Source organism: Rosa rugosa, chromosome 4, assembly GCF_958449725.1.
Source record: "Rosa rugosa chromosome 4, drRosRugo1.1, whole genome shotgun sequence".
NCBI classification, from domain to species: domain Eukaryota; kingdom Viridiplantae; phylum Streptophyta; class Magnoliopsida; order Rosales; family Rosaceae; genus Rosa; species Rosa rugosa.
Window position 1 is genome coordinate 37901989 of NC_084823.1, and position 23397 is coordinate 37925385.

The following is a 23397-nucleotide window of genomic DNA, read 5'->3' on the forward strand; positions in this document are numbered from 1 at the left end:
TGTCGTACTGTATGTGTGTCACAGGTTTCAACTATTTTGATGTTAGGGCTACACATGGGGGATGATTTTAACAAACTGTTCCACACAATTAACATATTTATATATGTTCTTTTGGCTTAGCACATGAAAATTGCACCTCACAAACCTGGTAACGCCCCATGCATTTGTTATTCACAGGCTGCTTTTGCACAGCTTAATTGTGACCGTATAATAGGCTGGTAATTAATTTTGAAAGAAATTTTAATGTCAATCACAAACGTCTAACTTCGTTTTACATATATAAGGACATATCGGTAGAACTTGGCACCAATAAGTACTTAGCTACATATGGAAAGAGGGGGCGGGGAAATTTGGGGTAGTGCACTCAAAAAATAGACAACTCTAAGACGTAACGTATCAATAAACATGCATGGTCAAAAAAACGTCCACGTCTTGCCTCATAACGTTAAGAGGTTGCATAACAAAAGCCAAGAAACTTAATTAAGGGTAAGATATATTATTCAACGTACTTATGTTGTTTAAACGTTACATTTTCTTTTCTTTGTGATAACAAGGTAGGTCAAAGAAGATGAAATTTCAAACTTTGATAGTAAAAATAAACGTCAACCACGCAATTGGTTGATGAAGGCAAGAGAAATGATGTTCAACTGAGTGAAGTCACCGTCGTCCTTGCTCAAAGGAGACACTGCTTTCCTCTCTTGGAACCCGGTTTCACAAGTATCAGGTGCATTCAAGGTAGCACTGAGTTGTGTAAGGGCTGTACCATAATCACTGGACTTGAAAGCATTGGTGGCTACTTGCAGGTCATCAGTGGCACCTGAGTAGAGTTCTTCGCAGTCTTGTAGCGCAGGCTTGTCAACTTTTGGATCGTTCAAGAGCTTTGAAATGGTAGACTTGATGCTTGTCGCCTTCGCTGTGGTAAGGTCAAGTGCAATGCCAGCTAGTCCTGCGAGGTCTGCACCCTTGCTTTTCGGGCTGGCCTCAAGGGCTGAGACACAAAAGTTGTAGTTCAAGTTTTTATCAGCATCTGAGGCTTTCTTGCAAGTTTGTTGGACGAGATCATCGCCCATTGTGCTGTGACAGAGCACGAGAAAAGTAACGAGGAAGATCAGATACCTCATTGTGAGAAGTAGAGACTAGCTAAGATCAGTGATCCCAGAGTGATCAGTTATTTTAGAGGAGAGTTGTGTTAAACATAAACGCAAAGAGACGTATATATACATACATAAAGTGCATCTTTATGGTAAGAATTAATATTCGGGATCGTTTCCATATATATAAGGAAGAAAAATCTCCCCTTCCATCCTCTATTGATATTTAAATATTCTTGACTAATAAATACGGTGTTATTCTTTTTGGGTAAGAATAATCAAAATCTATAATGATTCATTGTTTTACATAACAAAGAAATTTTTATTAAATGTATAAACAGAGAATCTTCTTAGCTCAAATCCAAGATTAAAAATTTGGTTCTTATTTGGAACATTGGACCTCCAAATAGCAACTCCCATACTTAGTACACCTCTAATTTACTTTTTAGAATACTTGAAAAGCTAAGTAGACCTTCTTATTTTTACCAAAACACCCTTAAACATAAGATACGTACAACAATCTGTTACTCTACTTTTTATATGTATCTTCAACCACGAGAAGAAGAATGAATCAAAATCACATGATATTGCTCTCTTATAAGTAGGTCTCTCCTTCACCAAAATTAATCAGAGGGTTGGTTCTCTATCTTGATATGTTGCTGGAATCCCATTGAATTTGCTAAAAGAAGGATTTCAAGGGTTCTGGGTTGGAAGATCAAATAATAACTATATCATAATATTCACCGAATTTAGTTTAAGGAAATTTTAAATCAGATTGTTTTGAATTTACTTTTGTACTAAATGATGGGTCATCAATAGAAATTATTATTTTTACTTTAATTGTTTTAGGTAAATTATAAAACTATATAGGTAATATAAGGAAATTTTGGGGGGGGGGGGGGGGGGGGGGAAGCAATTTAATTGAATGTGTAAAAGTAAAATGGGAAATTAGTTTACTCATTTCATTAGATAGTCCCTTTATATAGGGTGAAGATTACAATGGTAATAGCAATTACAATAATAACAATAATGGATGATTGAGTTGTAACCGCTAAGTCCCTAATTCCCTCTTTGTCAGTTACTTTGACGAAGGTACATAACGTGTTTTTCCTTTAACACTCCCTATTGTGCCAAGTCAAAGACGAAATGGTGCATGAATTGTTGCCTCACTAAAAATCTTGCCAAGTAACAATAAAATAACAACAATAATATAGCATGCTCAAATTTCTACGAATAATAAAACATAAATAAAATAACAGGGCATGCTAAAGGGATCAATATTATCTAACCATACATGCTCAAAAGTTCTAATTGTAAATAATTAAATTTACCGGAGCATGAAATTAAATAAATAAAAGAGAACATACTTGGTTTTGAGAATACAAAACGATCCTAGCGCACGCACATGTTGATGCAGGCGTGCGTAGCGATGGTTTTTTTGGGCTTCTGCTGGGCCTGCTGATTTGGTGGGCTAAGAAAACTGTGCACGTGAGCCTACTTGACAAAGTTGGGCAGGAGGACAGACGTGGGCCAAGGCTGTCGTCAGGGGCGTAGGGACACTAGGGCGAAGGGTCAATTGACCCTTCTCACTAAGCTGTCATTGGTTGAAACATTTGATACTTATATACATACTTATATTTAATATATTAGTTTGACCCGTCTGACATATCCCATTCACCCATAACTCCACAGTTTGGACGTACTCCACCATCTTTTAATTTTTTTTATTATATTTTATTCATATGCTCTTCATTGATCAATTAATTAATGACAGTTTCGTTACATATATATTTAGGTTTATACACTTATTTTCTTCTCTCCTGCTCATTCTCTGTTCTGTCTTCTCTCGTCTTTCCACTTCTTCTCCTACGAAACGCAAGTCGAAGTCTGCTACTCTTTCTTTGATTTTTAGTAGATTTATGAATCAAGGCAACATTAATCAATATATAAGGTAATTCATCAAATCTTAATTGTAATTGTTTTATAAAAAAATTGTTATTTTTGAGTATTTTATGACTTATGATTTTTTTTTTCCCATCAAAAGAATGACATATAGACGAATATATGTAATTTTTTTTAACAATCAATATATACAATTTTATGTTATTTGATGAAGTTCATTTTTGTATAATCATTACTATTTAATTCGATCTGACCCTCCTAGCTAACATTTCTGGCTACGCCACTGGCTGTCGTTGGCTGACTGAAGCGAGAATTGCTTGGTGCGTGCAGGACAGACGCTCGGCTTGACATATTTGGATTTTTTCTGGTTTTGTTTTCTTCTAGTGTCGACTGGAAAAAGAAAAAGAAAATCTAGGGTTTTTGTCTTTTTTTTTCTTGGCTATTGGCTCTGAGCGTGCTGATAACGTGTAAAAGTTAGTCTACACATTTCATTAGATAGTCCCTTTATATAGGGTGAGGATTACAATGGTAATAGCAATTACAATAATGACAATAATGGATGATTGAGCTGTAACCGCTAATTCCCTAATTCCCTCTCGTCAGTTACTTTGACGAAGGCACATAACGTGTTTTTCCTTTAACAAAATGTTATATTTGGGGAGGTAAGAAGAGTAATTTTTTTCATTTTTTTCTCTTTGTCCTTATTTGTTTTTCCATATGACTTGACAAAGTCTATTAATAATTAAAAAAAAATGGAGGTTCAAATATTAAATTTGGAGGTCCAACTAGAACCACCATTTTTTAAATCACTCAAAATTTTTTTTTTAAAATTAAAGTTCATGAACGTAACAAACGTGTTTTGACCCTACCATACTGTTTGTTGTGTTAAAGCGTATGTGTGTTAATTAACCGTAATAGTGTAATACTCTGTTGTCAAATGAAGGCAATTAAAATCTTGATATTTGATGATAAATTATCGCAATTAAGTTAAATACTTATTGTAATTTTGGAGATATGCCCTTTCGCAATGAATGATCGCATAATTATTTGTGCCCTCAATGAGGCCTAAGATTTGTGGCCTCTGGGGGTTACAAGGGTAGAGAAGCACACAAAGTAAATGGGCTTACCACTTGAGTTAAGTTACTCAAAGGAAGAAGCGTTCAAGTATCTCTCGGAAAGGGTTAGGAAGAGCATGCAAGGCTAGAGTGACAAAACCCTAAGTGCCTCTGGTAAGGAAGTGTTAATTAAAGCAGTTGTGCAATCAATACCAACTTATGTGATGAGCTGTTTTGAGCTTCCCAAACACCTGTGCTCTGAAATGCATCGATTGATGGCGGGTTTCTGGTGGGGAGATAAGGGTGAGGAGAGAAAGATTCACTGGGCAACATGGGAAAAACTTTGCCTTCCTAAGTCTGAAGGTGGCCTAGGGTTCAGAGATATGAGAAGTTTCAACACTGCTCTTCTAGCGAAGCAGGGGTGGAGGATCCCAGATTCACTTGTTGATCGAGTTTTTAAGGCTCGCTATTTCCCAAATGCGGACTTCATGAAGGTGGAGAAGAAGAAAGGGGCCTCGTACACTTGGCAGAGCATACTGAAGGGTCGTGAGTTGTTAAGCAAAGGGCTCCGATATCAAATTGGGAGTGGTGAGGGTATCTCCATCTGAAGGGATCCCTGGATCCCAATGCCGTACAATTTTCGCCCTTTCTCACCACCTATGGAGGGTACGGAGGACCTAATAGTGGCAGACTTAATCGACCACGAAACAGGCGATTGGGAGATATGGCTGCTGCATGAACTTTTCATGGAAGATGAGGTTATTAGAATTGCACAAATTTCGTTGAGTTTAATGGAGGGGAGAACATGCTATGTTGGCATTTTGATAAAAAGGGTATCTACAACGTGAGACAGGGATATCACATTGAGCGAATTACTGAGAATACGGAATTTAGAGCTTCAACGTTGAGTAGTGCTACAGGTTTAGCTGGTGATGTTTTCTGGAAGAAACTGTGGAAGATGAACATTCCCCCAAAAGTGAGGATGCATGCATGGCGTTTAGTTCGCGGTTTGCTACCAACTCGAGCTGCCCTTAAGAGAAGGGTCCACCTCCCAGACCCACGGTGTCCATTTTGCTCGTATAAAAAGGAGGATGGCATTCATGTTTTTAAAGAGTGTAAGGCAGTAGGAGTTTTTTGGTGCTTAGGGCCGTTGTGCACCTAACCGGAGCTGCATCCTGCCAAGTCAGTCGAGGATTGGATCAGAAGCATGAGTGGGACACTTAATGGGGACAGTTTGAGAGGTTTTTGATGTCTCTCTGGGTGATTTGGCAGGAGCGGAACAACTTGTGTGGAAAAGTGGCGGCTTTGATCCCTCCCACATGGCTCGATTGGCCTATAATTTTATGGAAGAATATCAAAAGCAGCATGGCAAGTGTAATACAAGAGTAAGGAGGCCTATGGCTAAATGGAAGTGTCCCCCTAGTGGACGGCTGAAGGTGAATATAGATGGAAGTTTCTCAGTGAATAGTAGAGAAGGTGGGGTTGGTGCCATAGTCCGAGATGCAAATGGAGAGTTCGTGGTTGCCTTAGCTCGACATCTCCCCTTTGCCCAATTAGCGCTGCATTCAGAAGTGGAGTCACTTCGTGCCGGTCTGTTACTTGCTATACATGAGGGAAGGGATGAGATTGAGATTGAGTCAGATTGCGCCAGTGTTCTAAAACGCGGCCGCCCAACCCGCCTAGGCGCTGGGCGGCACCTCTCCGCCGTGAGTAATGTGTAATCGGAGCTTCTGGGCGCTGGGATTTTAGGCGGGCGCCCAGGCGGCCTAAGCGGCTGGGCGGGCGTTTCAGTCTTTTTTTTTTAAAGATTTCGCGATTAAGACCTAATGCCCCAAATTGATAGGGACACTTCGTCCCAAAGCCAAAACGACGCTACTCTCTAACTCAGTCTCTGCTCTGGAGCAGATCGGAACTCTGAAGCAGATCGGCTAGGAAACTTCTTCGTCGGTCTGGGTCTTTCTCTCTGCGGCTCTGCGCGCGGCTGAACTCTAAAACCAGATCGGATCGGAACTTCCCGTCGCTGGTCCTCCGTGCTCAGTCCTCTCTCTCTCTCGCTTAGCGGCTCAGTTGTTGTCGCTCTCTCTCTCTCTTATACATATCACTTTGTCTTAGCGGCTCAGAACCGGCGGCTTCAGCTTCTTCATCCTCCATGCTCAGTCTCTCCGCTCAGTCCTCTCTCTCTCTCGCTCAGCGGCTCAGTTGTTGTCGCTCTCTCTCTCTCTCTTATACATATCACTTTGTCTTAGCGGCTCAGAACCAGATCGGAACCAGCGGCTTCAGCTTCTTCATCGCTCAGTAGCTCTTGCTCTCTCTTTCTCTCTGCGCTCGCGGCTGCTCTGAAGACTAAAACCAGATCTTTCCAAACCAAAAGAAAACCCCCAAAGCCTTCTCTCTCAGCCTTTCTCACATCTAGCCCTAAATCGCTCTTCGCTGGTATGAAATTTCAACCCTTTCAAACTTTAATTGATACGTTTGATTTGCAATTCGCAGTTTTCAATTAGATAATCTCGAAAGTTTCATGCTTTAATTTAATTTCTGTGAGTTTTTGTGAAATTCAACCCTTTTTCTTGCTTCAATTGATTGGTTTCGATTTCGTAGCTCTCTCGGTTAATTAGAGAATTGGGTGAATTTCTGTGTTTGATATGTTGAAGTTTTATGGTTGTAGGCTTGTTGATTTGGTTTTATGGCCGAAATTGATAATCTTCTTTGTTTTGTACTTTTGTTGTAGGCTTGTTTGTACCCTTTGCCCTGCTGCTTGAATTTCTTTCTGTCTCTGCCTCTCTGGACATTGACTATTTGCTTCTGCATTTGTAAATTTCAAGGCACATATTTGCAAGATTATATTCTTTTGTTTGTAAAAATGTGATGTTCTAGAGTTGAAAGAGCTTCAACATTTCCACGGAACACTTCGCATTTCAGGGCTTTATAATATTGTTCATGTTGATGATGATTTGCTGGCCACTATGAGTGACAAGAAGTATCTGAATGAGCTAATTTTGCAATGGGGACCAAGTAGACCAAGTGTACCCAATGATTCACAAACTGACAGAGAAGTGCTTGAAAAGCTCCAACCTTGTAGAAATCTAAAAAAGCTCAGAATTTATTGTTATGGTCTTATGGAAGCACAAGATTTCCAGGTTGGTTAGGAGATTCTTCCTCTACTCTAGTATGTCTTGGTCTTTACAAATGTATAAATTATTAATTACATAAATAAAAGCTATAAAAATTAAATAAAAATTAAAAAATACAAAACGCTCCTCCCCAGCCCACCGCCCGACTAGCGCCTAGCGATTTTTAGAACATTGGATTGCGCTACTTTAGTTAATGCCCTGGCGGGGAATAAGAGGACCTATCTGATATGGGCCGGATTTTGGATGACTGCAAGAGGTATGCTAGTTCTTTTGTTTTCTTTCAGTTCCGTTTTGTATTTCGTGAAGCAAATGGTGTGGCCAATAGGCTAGCACACCTTGCTAATAGTAGTAGATTAGATAATCTCTAGATTGAGGAGGCGCTTGTTATTATTTCAGACGTTCTCTATGAGGATCAATGTAACTTATCTACTGTACCTCGGGGTTCAGGTTATATGTCCCCCCCCCCCTGCGGGAGCAAAATTATAATTCAATAAATGGAACCATGGGTGGGGCTGAGCCTCCCAGTTAAGCTGGGTTCCAAACCCCTTTTCAAAAAAAAAAAAAAAAAAATTGTGGCCTCAATCTTAGGTGTAATGTCATGTCATTCACAAGCATCATCTATTTGTCAAATCATGTTATGTAATTCTTGAGAAAAAGACTATCTTATATTTCCAAACTCTAATGGCTCTAAATGATTTTGGCTTTCTTCTAAAGAAAAAAAAATTTGGCTTTCTTTCATTTTTTTTTTCTTTTCATTACACTCATGCTTAGATTCAAACAACAATTTTTTTTTTCTTCAATCAAGAGTACAAAAAATTTCATGTAATTTAGTCAATAGATTTGTACGTACGTTCAATTAATAGATTTGCATAACACATGTATATGAATTCAACCTTTGTTGGGTTCCTGCAAATTTTGGAAATATAATATGAAAAATACATATTCATATGATTGTATATATTCTTTTGTTCATTGTTTTCTCTTTATGTAGCTAGGGTTTAAACGTTAGATATGAATTTATTATTTTTTTGTTTTTTTTTCTCTTATATCTAGATTGTAGATGTTAATTAATGGCTGCTAACGTGGGAATTTTTTCTTACCTCTTAATTTAGACATAAGTATTTCCTAAATTCAATTTATTAATGCTATTTTTTTTTTGGATGAAATTAATCCATATTTGGAAAGAAAAGTTAACGTCTATCTCTTGGCACATAATTCAATATATTAATACCATTTGGAAAGAAAAATTAAAGGAAAGAATTTAACTAAATGAAGAAAAATATTGGTGAAAGAATCTTAAATTAATACATAATTAATAGTTGATATTTTTTTTTCGTGACCTAATTAAATTCATTAATGTAATTGATTCACCCTCTAACATCTAAGGGCACATTTACTTGGAATTGGAGGGAATGATTACGGAGTAAAACTATTCATACGTTTACTAACATATAAAGGAATCAGAATGATTCCGGATAAAAGTATTCATGCGTTTACTAACACATGAAGGAATCGGAATGGGTGTAGGTCTCACCTCCTTATAAGGAATTGATTCCTGAATACTCAGGAATTTGATTACGAAGAGGGGAGATGGGTTTAGTGTTGTGAAATTTTAATTAAAACTCGCAAGCGCACGAATCATCGTTAGTATAGTGTGCAAGTACGAGGTCGTTCCAACTGAGGATTGATAATTAATTTTAACCCTAACTCAATTAATCCAAACACAAAATCACATAAACAATCAAACTAAAAAAAGATATGGTTTTAAGGTTTTCAACTAAACAAATAATGTGAAAATTAAAGAAAGAAAGAAATGAAGAAACAAATAATGATAAAACCTAGGGTTTTATAATCAACCACTAACAATCCTATTTATGTTTCAATGCAATTAATAGATTCTTTTGTTTCTTTTGATGACAATTCCCGTATCTAAGTCCAGGTACGGCACTTAGACCATAGTTTTCCTTAAGTGTATGATTCTCTCCAGGTACGGCAGATGTCGTATATCCTAACATGCAGTTTATCCAGGTATGGCATAAATTTAACACATAGAACTCATTACGTTCTAGAAAACAAGAGAATCATGCAAACCATTACTTCAGGTACGACAATAATGTAATTCACAATTCTTAATCACAAGAAGCTAATTTGAATTATATTGCAGGTACGCCTCAAATTCATATTCTAATTACTAGATGCAAAGCCCTAAGATGATCAATCAAAGAACTTAAACATAAAGCATCAATTCAAATAGTGACTAAGAATTCATCATAAAGAAACTATAAATCCATCAATAAATCATCAAAGTACATAAACAATCATGCTAAAGCATCAACCTAACCCTAGAAAAAGGTTTAGCAAAATATAACTAAATAGAACATAGGAAAAACATAAAAAGAATGGAAGGGAAAAAGAAGGGAAAGATGGATGAGTCGTCTCTGCTCCTTAGGCATCTACATTGTGCTCCCGAGACTCCCCTCTTATGTAAAATTCTTGCTCCCTTATATAGGGAAGATTTCTGCTCATCTTTGGCTTCATGTTTCCTTGTAAAACTTGGGTTTAGATTCCTTTATTCATTTGGAATGGGAAAACCTTGAAATATCTCTTGTAGAATTGGGAATACATGTGCTCTTTGAATCCTCATCTGAATTAACTTCCTTGAAACATTAAGATTGATGATCTTGTGCCACGGAACTTGAGTTCTCCACGAATGGTTGTAAATTCCCGAGCAGATTTCCTGTCCGACCTATCTTCACTCAAATAATCATAACTTTCTCCAGAAGTATCGAAATCGAGATCCGTAAACTTCTACAAAAAGTAGACATCCGTATCTTTCCACGAATATAAGCCTCATTGTCTGATTCTATCTAGGTAACTCCCAGTAATTCGGTGAAGTTGGATGTTCTGCACAGACAGATTATGGGACCTAGGCGTCTTTCAATCCTAGTTAGCTCATTTTAGCTTCTTTTCTTCTCTTTATGAGACAAACCTACAAAAACACTATAACAACATAAATGACTCGAAATAAGGAGGACTAAGCATAAATACTAAGATTAAGAGGCAAAGAAATATAGGAAAATATGAGCACATCATTTAGGAATCAACTCCTCCGGAATCAATACCGAATTCTTTCTTCTCCCATTGTAGTTAATTGTCTCCGATTCATGATTATTTTCCATTCCAAGTAAGTAAACGTGTCATAAAAGGAAATGTAAAAGGGTAAAGTTGGTGTTGCAATAGTATGATGTGGCAAGATATATTATGTGAAATTGAAAATAAAATTTGTATTTGCTTACATAGCATGACACCTAGAATTTGAGGCCACAAATCTTAAGTCTCATTAAGACCCCATATCATTGCCCTTATTGTAATGTCTCACTCTAGCACTTCTTGACTAGAGTACGTGAGTAATCAATTTTTACTGAAGTATATTAAAGTATTTTTTTTTAACCTCACTCCACTTCATCTCCTGATGAGCTCCAACACATGATATCTCAAATGAGAAACCATTACCATACTACGCACCCGGAGCACATTAAAGCATCTTTAATCGAGCAGCAGTGAAAATTTGAATCACGGCCCTTGTTTGAGCTCACAGCTAGCCTTGTCTGCCAGATGTCTCTTTCCTTGTCCTGACAAATTGTTTAGGATGACACAAGAGAATACGTGGTAGTACAGTATGATCTTACATGCAGATGCTTACATTTGTTACTCCACCGCTTAGGAAAGTAAGAAAAGAAAATAAGGCACGCATATTATGTTTGCACTTGCAAATTTCAGAGTATAGAACACACACCATAGAAAGAACAGATAGTGATCGAAATCGATCGAATTCAGCTATGTCGGCTGCGCAAGTGGAACCGCATGACAAGATGAGAAGCAGAGATGTGAATAAGGTGGCTCGGGGAGAGCAGGCTCCTCGGCCTGCTCATGAGTACGGCTCCATCAAATCAGCTCCTCCTAAACCGACACCGACTCCGCCGCCGCGGCCTTCTTCGCCACCACCGAGCTACAAGGAGGAGGTTGAAGACGAACATAACCCAGTTGCGCGGCACTGCTATGCTAGTTACTGGCAGTTCCACAAGTGAATATCACCCCCCCCAATCATTTTTTACTTAATTTCTAGCTAGATCGATCTTGCTCTATACGTATGTTATAAACTTAAAATACTCGGAAGCTAACTGCTAAGGAACTACCAACAGTTGCTTTGATCAGCTAGCTTTGTGTATATATGGTAGTTGTTATGATTCTTTTCATAAAAAATTATCAACCTGAAATGATTGATCTACGTCGATCGTTTGTTTAGGTTTTTATGACTATGGTAACATGACTCGAACATTAATTTTGTATTTAGATTATTTTGTCTTGCAAATATTAATGCCAACGATAGAGGGATTTCATATTATCAGTGGTTTGTGCCAAATTGCAATTCAAAAAAGAAAAAAAATATATTTGTAAGTCTCAACGTAGTGGTTGGTGATTTTAAATGTCTATTAGATATTATGGTTGCAGATTTTCTTCAATTATTGGAGACATCGATCTTACTTGAAATTTTCTGAAAAGGGTTTAGACTGATCGATCTTAATTATTGCGCATTTAAACAAGATAATTCGTGATTAATTACTTTGTGTGTGTGTGTGTGTGTGTGAGAATATATAGCAAGATATGATGATGATTAAGGTCACTCCATGGTGAAATTCCTCTTGGTTTTAAATCTACTACGTACCCTTTCAAAAAAAAAAAAAAATCTACTACATACATGCTCCAAGTTTCCGATTATTGATGTTTTGTCATTCATCTTTACACAGCCATATAGCTAATGTTTCATGTGTATATGCATGTTGATCTCAGGTGTATCAAGGACAAGGGCGATGGCGCACCTCAATGTGTGAGGTTTGAGAAAAATTATAAGATTTTGTGCCCTCTTGAGTGGGTAAATAATCAATAAATCTGACCCTAATGACCGAGTACTCATCAATATTGTGATTAAATCTTGTTTCCGATTTTCAAATGGAATTTTTTTTTGTCAGATTCCTATGGAAATTTATGTTGCATTAGTTCTTACAATTTCTTGATGAATTGCAGATTGAGAGGTGGGATGAAGATCAAAAGCGTGGAGTGTTAGTGATAGAGTAAAACAGGTCGCTGATAATGAAATAATTATATTGCATGTAACAAATTTTCCAGTTACTGGTTTAGTTTATGAGCGCATACTAATGTTGCATCCTAAGAACACAACGTTGTGATACCAATGTAACCCACATCTAGTTTGGTCTCCCTCATTGTTCGACTTTTGCCCGCTTTCAAAATAATTCTTTTAATGGAAAAAATATCCATGATATGTTAGCTAGATATCATGTTATCAAAGTAAGTAAAAATATTTTAACTTTTGTGAACTGAAATACAAGGATACATGTATAACAGGATATCAATTAGTTATTCTAAAATGTCATAGTTCAATACAGAATATCAATTAGTTATTCTAAAATGTCATGGTTCAATACGAACATGAATTACAAATCAAATTCAAACGCATGAATTTGCCGCACCTCCTCACTTCCGGCCTCATTAGCGAATGAGAGTTACCTTATCCTCCACAATGACATCACCAGCGCAAGCATTGAGGGAATGAGTCTTAACTCAAACAGCCGCTATAGCCAATCTAAATTTCTTTCTTCCATCAATCACCGCCTCCTCCCACTCTGGTGACGGCTCATTGGACTCCCGTTGAAGGAGCTCTCTTTAAACTTAACCGGTAGTAGAATTGAAATTTAGATACATTACGATAGTTAAATTAGATGATTTTTTTGTTGGTCGACAGGTACAACCCCTTTGCATTCTCAATGACAATCGCTGTGGGCCTTGGGGCTCTCTCTGACAGAACCCACCCTAAATTTCACCCTAAAATCCGAAGAGGGACCGCGGGGTTTTTCTTAAGGAAAATCCTACATAAACCTTGGCAGAATCTACACCTAAATTTGTGAAGATAATTGGTACACTTTCAATAGCTAACAATATCTCACACAAATAATTCACAAGAATTCTTAAACACAAATCTTGAAGCTCAACTAATCAATACAACTTAAATAAAGTACAAGTAAGTTAACATGTAACCTACAGTGAAGATAGAAGCGGTGTGGACACTATGTCTCGACTCTTACTCAAGCTCGACCTAAACTAATCTACAGACTAGACACGAAAAACTGAAAATATCATGGAAAAACATTTAAAAACTGTTAGAGTAAGTGGACGAAAATGAATGATTGCAAGGAAAAAATAAAATAAAATTTAATGTTTTCCAAATTTAACTCTCAATTGACCACCAAAGCATTCAGTAAGGTCTCGTGAAAATAATCTTAACCAGCCTTGGGTACTAAAATCTCAAAATTTACTGTAAACTAACTTACTTAAAATACGAGTATCTCATAAACATTTCAGAAATCTCATATTTAAAACCCTCACATGATAAAATAGGCGATGGCTAGAGGGTACTATCACTACTACAGAAACGGGATTTAAAGACACCTGGCTAGAAGAAACAATGACGTTTTTTTATTTCACTGTCCTTGTAAGCCATTAAGGTCGTCACTTGTTAAAATTCGGGCGAATAGTTAAAATCCTTGTGCGCTTTTTCGTCAAATAACAAAGAGAAAAACTCTCAGTTATTTTCTTCATTCCCGACCCCTTCTCTCCTCTCTCTTCTCTATCTTCTCTCGATTCCAATCTCAGATCTCTCCATCTAATGGAGGTGCACTGGTGCAGACTCTGGCAGCTCTCTCACCTTGGCATCCTAGTTAGCCCTAGATGTGGATCTGGCCCTCTCCTTTTCTCTCTCTCTCTCTCTCTCTCTCTCTCTCTCTCTCTCTCAAACCCAGGCCCAAAACACAGCGAACAGCCAAATCGGAAACCCACATCGCCCTTCTTACTTCTCCTGTCTCCCAGCTTCAATTTCTCTCCGACTCATCCTCAACATATGCCTAGTAACCCTAATCCCAAAACTCGCCGTATTCACTCTAGAAAATTGAGAATTCATTTCAATGCAGAAGGAGATAAATGGGTAAGTTGCTCTCCCAAAATGGGTAAGTCGCTCTCCGAATCGATATTTTGTTTTCTTCCTTGGAGATGGCCAGTTGGGTTATCTCTCCATTAATCTCTGAGCAAAAAATTGTGATAATTTCTTCTTTTTTATTCTTCTTCTTTTCTTTTGGGTTGCAGATTGGGAAGTGAAAAGTGAAATCAGAAAGAATGAGAGTAAGAACATAGGGAAGCTTGTGACCATGTAGATTTATGGTGGCCCACTTTCATCCGCTTCCAGCTATGGTCTCCATGGAACTGGTAATTTCTTTTCAATTTGTTCTGTTATCATGGTGATACTTTTGTAATTTATACACTTAGACATTAGTCATGAAATTCTTGTACCATTTTATTTGAGTGAGCATCTGAAAAGGAGTGAAGCATTGGAGAAGATTATGGTAACCTTGTTGATCAAATATTTCTTGTTTCATTAACTTTGTTATCATCCTAAGCTGATGTTTATATACTTCTTTTCAATATATCCCAACTTCCCATCTACAAAGGGCACTAAAATTTGTCCCTTTTCTAGCTGTTTAGATAAAAAGTCTGATGCAAAATCTGGAGAAAGTTATTGTTACCAAAAATGCTTTGGTACTTGGCTATATTGTGAAATGCTTGTTAAATTGACTATGATGTTGTGGTCTGAACTGGTTGGAAATGTGTTTCTTTTATTTCAAATTGCAAGTGTATGGACATAGTGGTGGCAGAGCTGTGTAGATTTGATGAATGGGGTCTTGGGTTTTGTGGGCTTTACACATTAAGAGGGTCTTTGGGGTCTATATCTTACACATGTCATTAGGCTAATGCTGTTAAAATTATCTTTGCCTAGAGAGGAGGATGTCTACCCATGATAGTAGCTTTGGGTTAAAAGCGTGAATAACTCACGAGAGTTAATATTGGTTACCCCCAATGAGTTATAAGGAATTCATGTTGTTTATTAGTTCATTATTCTTGGAATATATATATATATATATATATATATATATATATATATATATATATATATATATATTAAGGCTTCTCTGCTTTCATTTTCAGGTGGAAGAGGTTTGAAGGTGCTTTAAAGGTTAAGATAGAGTTTGACGACCTGAAGAATAAGGCACTTCATACCTGCAGTTGCTTCAATTCCCTTGTTAGTCAAATTGAGTGGTAAAACATCTGTTTTTCCTCCTTTTGTTAATTAATATGATGCAATGTGATAAAAAGCACCATGATATGTACTGTCTTGTGTTATATGATAGCTATGGCTTATTTGACTATGGTATCTAGATGTGAGCATTATTATATATCTAATAAGCATCTGATTCATTATGTATCTCTTTTATATCTCATTATGCAGGTCTTGTCACTGACAGCTTGTTCTTCAGTAAGCTAAGCGCTAAACTTAATGACTGACAATGCATGTTTTCTTTTTCATTTTTTTTCTCCAAGTAATAAACTACAAAATTTTAGGAGCTCATTGCATTGAATTGTTCTTGCAGTTTCAGTTTCTTAGGTTTTTGTTTGTGTTTTAGTGCTTAAGAGTCTTTTTCCCCCCTCAAATTTGGGCAGTAGATTGGGAAGCATTTTTACGATATCGGCCTATGTTGGCCACTTTCATCCACTTCCACCTGTGATCTCCATGGAACTGGTAATTCATTCTTTTCAATTTATTCTATTAGTCATGAATTTCTTGTACCATTTTATTAGAGTGACCATCTTATCTCAAAAGTGGGTTAGCCTGCTTACTGTAATTTGTCTGTATCTGCAATGTTTCAATTTTACTTGCATACTTTTAAGTTATTTGTTATACTTGTCTCCAACTGTGTGTGATTCAAGTTCATTTATAGAGCTCGATGACATATCATTTACTTGCATGCTTTTGATTTCGTCTACCCCTTACAGCTTGATGACATAAAGAAAATGCAGTAGTATGCGGTCCTTTCTTAGTCAAATTGAGAGGTAAAACATATCTTTCTCCGCTCCTAATTGATATGATGTAATATAGCAATATTAATTGTTGATTTTCTGCTATAGATCTTGTGATTGAAGACTGAATTTTCTGAAACTATTGTAATGTAGGTGCTTGTTCACATCAATTTTAGCTTCATGAGTATTAGAAAGACATGATATGTTCCTTTAGGCTTACCATAGAAACTGTTCCTTTTACCAATTCAGTTTCTTAGCCATCAGCTCTATAACTGTTGTCTGATTTTGTCAATCAACAATACTTAAGCAAAGTAACTTGCATTTGTTTCTTCTAGAGTTCCCTCTTTTACAGGAATTTGATGTTCACCACTTTGTACTAAAATGTGTCTACTTTGGTTTCTGTATCTTGCAGCTCCCTGCTATAATTTCTCTAGGCTTAACTTGAGTAATCCCTCCCCTTGTCTCTTACTCAAGATCAAATAATGCATTTGTTTCAGGTAATGTTTCTTTCCAGACTTATTTTCAATTTTTCATATACCTTGTCTTCTATTTAACAATAAACAATTATGTTCCTTCCTACTTTGCCTTCTCATATCTGCCAGGCAAACATTCCTGCTGCTTACCTAAATGCCAATATGGAGTAGAGTGAACAACAGGAGAAAACTCTGAATATGTCACCCCTGAAAAAGTTGCCAAGTGAGTGTTTGTTCTCTACAGTATTTGTATATTAGCAAACATAGTCATTTCTGTGCCCTTTGTTACGTCAACAGCAGCACTTAATTGGTAGTGTATTACTGTATAACAGATAATATGTTTCTTTTTTCAGATTTTAAACTATATAATTATGGATGGGAACTTGGTTTGCCCTGGAAAGATGGGAAGATCTGTAGCTGTAGGTAATCCAGAGCTCTTGTTTTTCTTAATAGGTCTATGCTTGTCTTATACTTGTTTTTGTGGATTGTGGATTCATGCTATGTTAGTTATATGTATATGGCCTATACGATGCGTTTATGAAAGTTGCATTTTGGGAATTTATTACTTATGTGACTTATCTTTGTTCAGTGGAAATAACTATTTGAATGCTTAGTGGCAACACATAGGAGCTTATAGGTGCCATGCAAAACTCATTATTACAATTTAGCCTTTTTACAAGATATATATGAAGAAACTTCTGCTTTTGCTTGCAGACATTTATAATCTAAGTGAGAAATCGTCTTTGGAGTTGAGACCATTCATTAAGGCTGTTTGAAAGTTGCAATGTTTTCACTAGGTATGTAACTATCTAAAGGCATGACTAATACTATTAGTTTTCTTGCTCGTTTGCTTTCTTATACTGAAGAAGTTAATCTGATTGCTTACTGCTTCTATCTTGTCCAGAAGTGCAATCTCCAGAAAACCTATTACAACTCATTTTTTATTTTACAGACTCTAAAACAACTTAAATTTACACTTGTTGGTACTTCAAAATGTGACATATTATCATCAACACTCATTTTTCTTTACTATTTTATTGATTTTTACAGTTCAAGAGTCGAGACGAATTCATGGACATCCACAATGAATACGCTGTGGGTTGAACTTGTATAGTTAGATTATTGTTAGTAGTTATTTATTGAATCGTTAGTTATTGCTTAATAACTTTGTGCTCATTGTATTGTATTTTAGTTATAATAGATACATTGGTCACTAGTCTCGTACTAAATTATGTATATTTTAATTTTTTTTTTGTGTCATGTAAAAGATACAAGGACGTCTTTTCTACGTCCTAATAGACATTAGATGACGTTTGTATGAGATACGAGGACGTTTTTCTTGTGTCCTTTTAGATATTAAATGACGTTTTTTTGAGTTATAATGACGTTTTTTTAGTGTCATTGTAGACATTAGAAGACGTTTGTAAATAGAAACAAGGACACTTTTTCAACGTCCTTGTAGACATTTAAGGACGTTTTTTGAACGTCCTAAAAGATGACTTACTATGACTCCTTGATAGATGACGTTTTTTTCGAGCGTCCTTAAAAGTTTTTAAGGACGTTTTTTGAATGTCCTTAAATCCATTTTTTGTAGTAGTGTATCGACTAACAATCTCATGTCATCCGGAGGGTTTAGCTGACTAGATGACATATCGGATGACACTGCCAACCGGTGTACTACGAGGCGATGGCTAGATGGTACTGCCGACTTATAATAACCCGAAACTTATTATTACTGTAGAGCACTCTAAGATACCTTAAACTTAGAAGTAATCCAAATATCATCTCTAAGCATTTTCCTTTTAGAAACCAATGACACCACATACCATACTTACAAGATAGGTAATTTTTTCAATATTAGAGTTCTAGTAAACTTACCACCGCCCAACACCAAACCAGTTGGTCACAAATGGGTATTCGTTAGAAAGCGTAATGAGAAAAACGAGATTGTAAGGTACAAAGCTCGCCTTGTGGCGCAAGGTTTCTCACAACGCCCTGGAATCGACTACGAGGAGACCTATTCTCCCGTAATGGACGTCATAACGTTCCGCTACCTTGTCAGTTTGGTAGTTTCCGAAAAACTGAACATGCAGCTTATGGATGTGGTTACTGCGTATTTATATGGGGATCTAGATACAGAGATATACATGAAGATTCCAGACGGAATTCAGTTACCCAAATCAAGTGGCTCTAAACCACGGAGCGCGTTTGCGATTAGATTGAAACGCTCACTATATGGATTGAAACAATCCGGACGGATGTGGTATAACCGTCTAAGTGACTACTTGATTGGAAAGGGATATGTCAATAATGAACTATGCCCATGTGTGTTCATAAAAAGGACAAGTTCCGGATTTGCAATAGTAGCGGTTTATGTCGATGACATGAACATAATTGGCACCCTTAAAGAGTTAAGGGAAACCGCTGAACACTTGAAATCCGAGTTTGAGATGAAAGATCTTGGGAAAACACGGTTTTGCCTCGGTTTAGAACTTGAGCACCGTATAGATGGTATCCTGATTCATCAATCAACTTATACCCAAAAGATGCTTAGGCGTTTCAACACTGACAAGATTAAGCCTTCAAGCACCCCAATGGTCGTCCGTAGTCTTGATCCAAGGAAGGATCAATTTCGTCCAAAAGATGACAATGAAGAAGTGCTAGAGGCAGAAGTGCCCTACCTAAGTGCAATAGGCGCATTATTGTACTTAGCACAATGCACAAGACCGAATATCTCATTCGCTGTGAACTTGCTAGCTAGATATAGCTCTGCGCCAACACGTCGCCATTGGACTGGTGTTAAAGATATCTTTCGATACCTAAGTGGTACGATCGATATGGGCTTGTTCTATCCCTACAGAGAGAAGATGGATTCGGACCCATCAAGTGCCAGGGACGCCACACATGGTGGATTGCGTTCCCTCTCCCCATCCCAAAACGATATAAGTGTTTTGGAAGGTTTTGCTGATGCTGGGTACCTCTCTGACCCACACAAAGGTCGCTCCCAAACTGGTTATGTTTTCACCATGGGGAAGACCGCGATATCTTGGAGGTCTACAAAGCAGACCTTAGTCGCTACCTATTCGAATCATGCAGAGATTATTGCTCTTCACGAAGCAGTTCGTGAATGTATATGGCTTCGGTCCATAGTTACGCATGTTCGAAGCAATTGTGGTTTGAAGTCTACCACAGATGAGCCAACAAGCATTTATGAGGATAATGCTGCTTGCATTGAACAAATGAAGCAAGGCTACATCAAAGGCGACAATACCAAGCACATATCGCCTAAATTCTTCTACAATCAGCAACAATAGAAGCTCCTCAAGATCAAAGTGAACCAGGTTCCATCTGAGGACAATGTGGCAGACTTGTTTACTAAGTCATTGCCCAAATCCACGTTCGAGAAACATGTGGCCATAATTGGCTTGCGGAAATTATCTGAACTCCCATGATCGTAGTCATCAGGGGGAGGCGCAGACATCAGGGGGAGATGTCTACATGTTCGTCTCGAAACGTGAAGGGTGTGTTATGCTCTTTTTCCCCTTCGACCGAAGTTATTTTTGTCCCACTGGGTTTTTGTTACTCGGCAAGGTTTTTAACGAGGCAACGAGAGAAGCACCGCGTTTGGGCAACACAAGGGGGAGTGTTCAAGTAAACCCTAATTTGTGTTTGGCCCAAACCCTAGGTTACTTGACCTAGTGGTAATAGGGTTAAATTAGAAGGATCTAGATTCCTATTCAATGTACGATTACTTTCCTTGTATGATTAAGATTCTATGCATTGTAATCCTCTATATAAAGAGGCCCCTATTATCAATGAGAATACACAACGAATTTCTCTCAATTTCAGTTTCTCTACAACAATTTTTTTATTTTTATTTAAAAAAAAAAACCCTTAGCCCCACCCCCACCTTTACATATGTCAGTGAGAATCGAACTCATGACCCTTACAAGGTTTGAATTATAACTTACCAACAGGTCACATCTCACCAACTATGTGTAGATTTCATTACATGAGCAATTGTGTTAGCAATTTTTTTTTCTTCAATGTAGTAACTTGTTTATAGTTTGACTCTCCTAGATGAAATCTCTAGCTACGCCACTGATAGCCGATAACATGATTGCTATTAAGGGGAAACAAAAAGTGTTACGTGTTGTTAAGTAACAATATCTCTCATTTTGTGCTCATACTGAAAAAATTCTTCATTGTTATACCATTCATGATACTATTTATGAATGGCAATGTAATACCCCGAAAATCCAAATTAAATTCCATGGATTTTTAGAAATGATTTCACGATAGTAGGAGCGAGTACGAAGCTTGGAGAAGTTGTGGAATTAGTTCAAACGATTTTATTTTCGAAAACGAACGTTATTTAGGGGCTCGTGGAAATTGACTTTTTATACGTTCAAAATTTGGAAGAACTTCCTTCATGAAAGTTGTAGAGCTCGTCGATACGATCTCGTACATATGTGGAACGCAATATTCGGAGTTCGTATGAATAAGATATGAATATTTGAAAATTGAGATTTTTCTATAAATAGCAGAAAAATCAGAATTTTTCATTAAGGACGAAAAAAAATCTCATTTTTGCTGAACAGTCCCCCAGCTCTCTCCGTTCTCTCTCTTCCTTCGACCCTCAGACCCGACGGGTCTTAGTCGACCAGACCCGGCCGAAAACGGCGCCTCCGGCCTCCTCCGTCCCCGGACCCGGGTTCCCCTGGGATCGCCGGCACACGACGAGCCTCCCTCTGGTGTCGCTTTGCTCCGCCGCTGCCCCGAAAGCTGGATCGAAGGAGCCACAGTTCCGATCGGTGACCCGACCGGAAAACCAATTTTCCGGCATCCCCTCGGCCGATCCTTCCCATTTTCGTGATCTCCTCCTCATGCTGATCATCCCCATGTAAGCCTTTCATCACGATTTTGTGTATAGAACGCTAGATCATGGTTTGACTTTTTCAACGTCCCAGATTCAATCTGATCAAATCAGACGCACGAGATTAATCCAACTTCCAAGCTTGATCTAGGACGATCTAGACCGAATCTCGCTTAGCTCCAGGTTATCGACGGATTGATTTGGCGGACAATTCGGGAAAATTGTTGTTTTAGCTGTTAAGAAGACGCAGCTGGATTAGAGGTGAGTAAATCTCACGTGGTTCATATTACGAACCGAATAAATTTAATTACTTTATTTTTGTCGCAATTGTGTGAAAATATTTGTGGAATAAATATTTGTTTTAAATCATATGGACTTGATCAACTACGGTCCATAGGTAAGTAAAATGATTTTATTATACAAATGAATTTCACGGTTTTTATGCTTGAACTATAGTTGGTATTAGTGGTCATCCCTGAGCGGATGATTACGTATATATATATTTACGTGGAATATATATATTGGTTGATGTGTGATTGGTGTGATGAAATGATTGAGACTGGATTGGATATTATTCAAGCTATTAATCTCCCATTTAATTGTTGAATAATGAAATGTTGATCATGTGATGTGAAAGCTATTTTATATGCCCAATTGTGAATATGTGGAAATTATTTTAAGAAATAAAGATTTGTCTTGAAATAATATGTCTCTATATGTGGTGTACATATACACATATACGATCTATAAATCATAAAGATTGTATTTTGTGAATTTGATTATGTCTGGAATTTGATTATGTCTGAGAATTACAATTGTGAAGCCGGGTGTTATCTACAACCCCGTGCTTAAGTGAATTACTGGTAAAATTGTTTTGTGATATGAGACGTTAAGCCTGGGCCCTAGTCCCTACAGATAGTGCACTATTATACTCTTAGGAAGGTTGCTTACTTTGAGTATACATACTTGGGTATAGTACGTTGGACCCTAGTATGCTGCGGCTTTCCCGTACTTTGGGTATAGTACGTTGGACCCTAGTACGTGGATTTGTGATTTGTTACCAGTCAACCTGGCTTACTCGTGCTTTGGGTATAGTACGTTGGACCCTAGCACTTGTATTTATGATTTGTTACCAGTTAATCCGAAAATTCACTAAAAAGAAAAGTGTACTTATATTATTTTGATCAAATATCTATTTGTGATATATTGTTAATATGTGAAGGTGTTAGTGAAAAGAGAATCAAGCATGCTTTGCTATAATGTTATTTCACATATTAATGTTGTAATATTTGTTGGTTGTGATCAGTCAAATGTTGAGTTTTAAAAGAAAGCATCGAGAATATACTTATATGTTTCTGTGATTTTTGGAGTTACCTTGTGAGTGTGTTGATTGTTTACTTGAGTTATAATAAATATAATTGAATAAATAAACAGTTCTTTCTTGTTTACTCATACGGGCTGTCAAAAGCTCACCGGGTTTTGTGTTGTTGCAACTCCCGGTACACTATTCAAATTGTGTAGCGGGTAGTCTTACAGGTCAGGAGAATCAGGGCAGTGATCGTGCGGTTTAGAGTATTAGTATTAGATTTACAGCAATTGTTTTGTGAGGAGAATTATACTCATTTGAGTTTTACTATTTGATTTGGTGAGAGTGTGGTGTAATAAGTAGCTTGAGGATTTGGTTTATGTAATATCAAGAGGTGTAATGTGCAGTTGATTTTGAGAAAGGAATTCTGAGATTATAAACAGGGTATTTGAGGTTCATGCTTCGAATATGAATTACTTAAATTCAGAATTCGGGGTGTGACAGATTGGTATCAGAGCGTGAGGTGCATACTTAATGATTTGTCAATACTTTCCGAGTGATGGCCCGTCTGCAGCGGATCC

The 23397-nt window shown here is 37.3% G+C and overlaps 2 protein-coding genes and 1 long non-coding RNA gene across 6 annotated transcripts; 2 read left to right on the top strand and 1 right to left on the bottom strand.

Annotated features, from left to right (window-relative positions):
* Window positions 1-602: 602 nt before the first annotated feature.
* LOC133744771 (putative invertase inhibitor) lies at window positions 603-1070 on the bottom strand. The gene has a single exon (XM_062172818.1). It carries the CDS (start codon window positions 1068-1070, stop codon window positions 603-605), a length of 468 nt encoding a protein of 155 aa, XP_062028802.1.
* A 9948-nt stretch (window positions 1071-11018) lies between these two features.
* Window positions 11019-12315, top strand: LOC133744772 (putative cytochrome c oxidase subunit 6b-like). Its single transcript, XM_062172819.1, has 3 exons — window positions 11019-11263; window positions 12031-12112; window positions 12265-12315. The coding sequence occupies exons 1-3, from the start codon at window positions 11019-11021 to the stop codon at window positions 12313-12315; spliced, it is 378 nt and encodes a 125-aa protein (XP_062028803.1).
* Window positions 12316-13860: 1545 nt separating this feature from the next.
* Window positions 13861-18208, top strand: LOC133707059 (uncharacterized). Of its 4 annotated transcripts, none has more exons than XR_009844893.1 (10): window positions 13861-14258; window positions 14395-14514; window positions 15292-15402; window positions 15593-15883; window positions 16138-16194; window positions 16574-16658; window positions 16764-16857; window positions 16988-17057; window positions 17349-17431; window positions 17685-18208. It is a non-coding gene; the product is annotated as an uncharacterized LOC133707059 (long non-coding RNA). The 4 variants fall into 4 exon arrangements; XR_009844894.1 differs by lacking the exon at window positions 17685-18208 and having other exon boundaries at window positions 15593-15619; window positions 15768-15883; window positions 17349-17662; XR_009844891.1 differs by lacking the exon at window positions 17685-18208 and having other exon boundaries at window positions 17349-17662.
* The last annotated feature ends 5189 nt before the right edge of the window (window positions 18209-23397 follow it).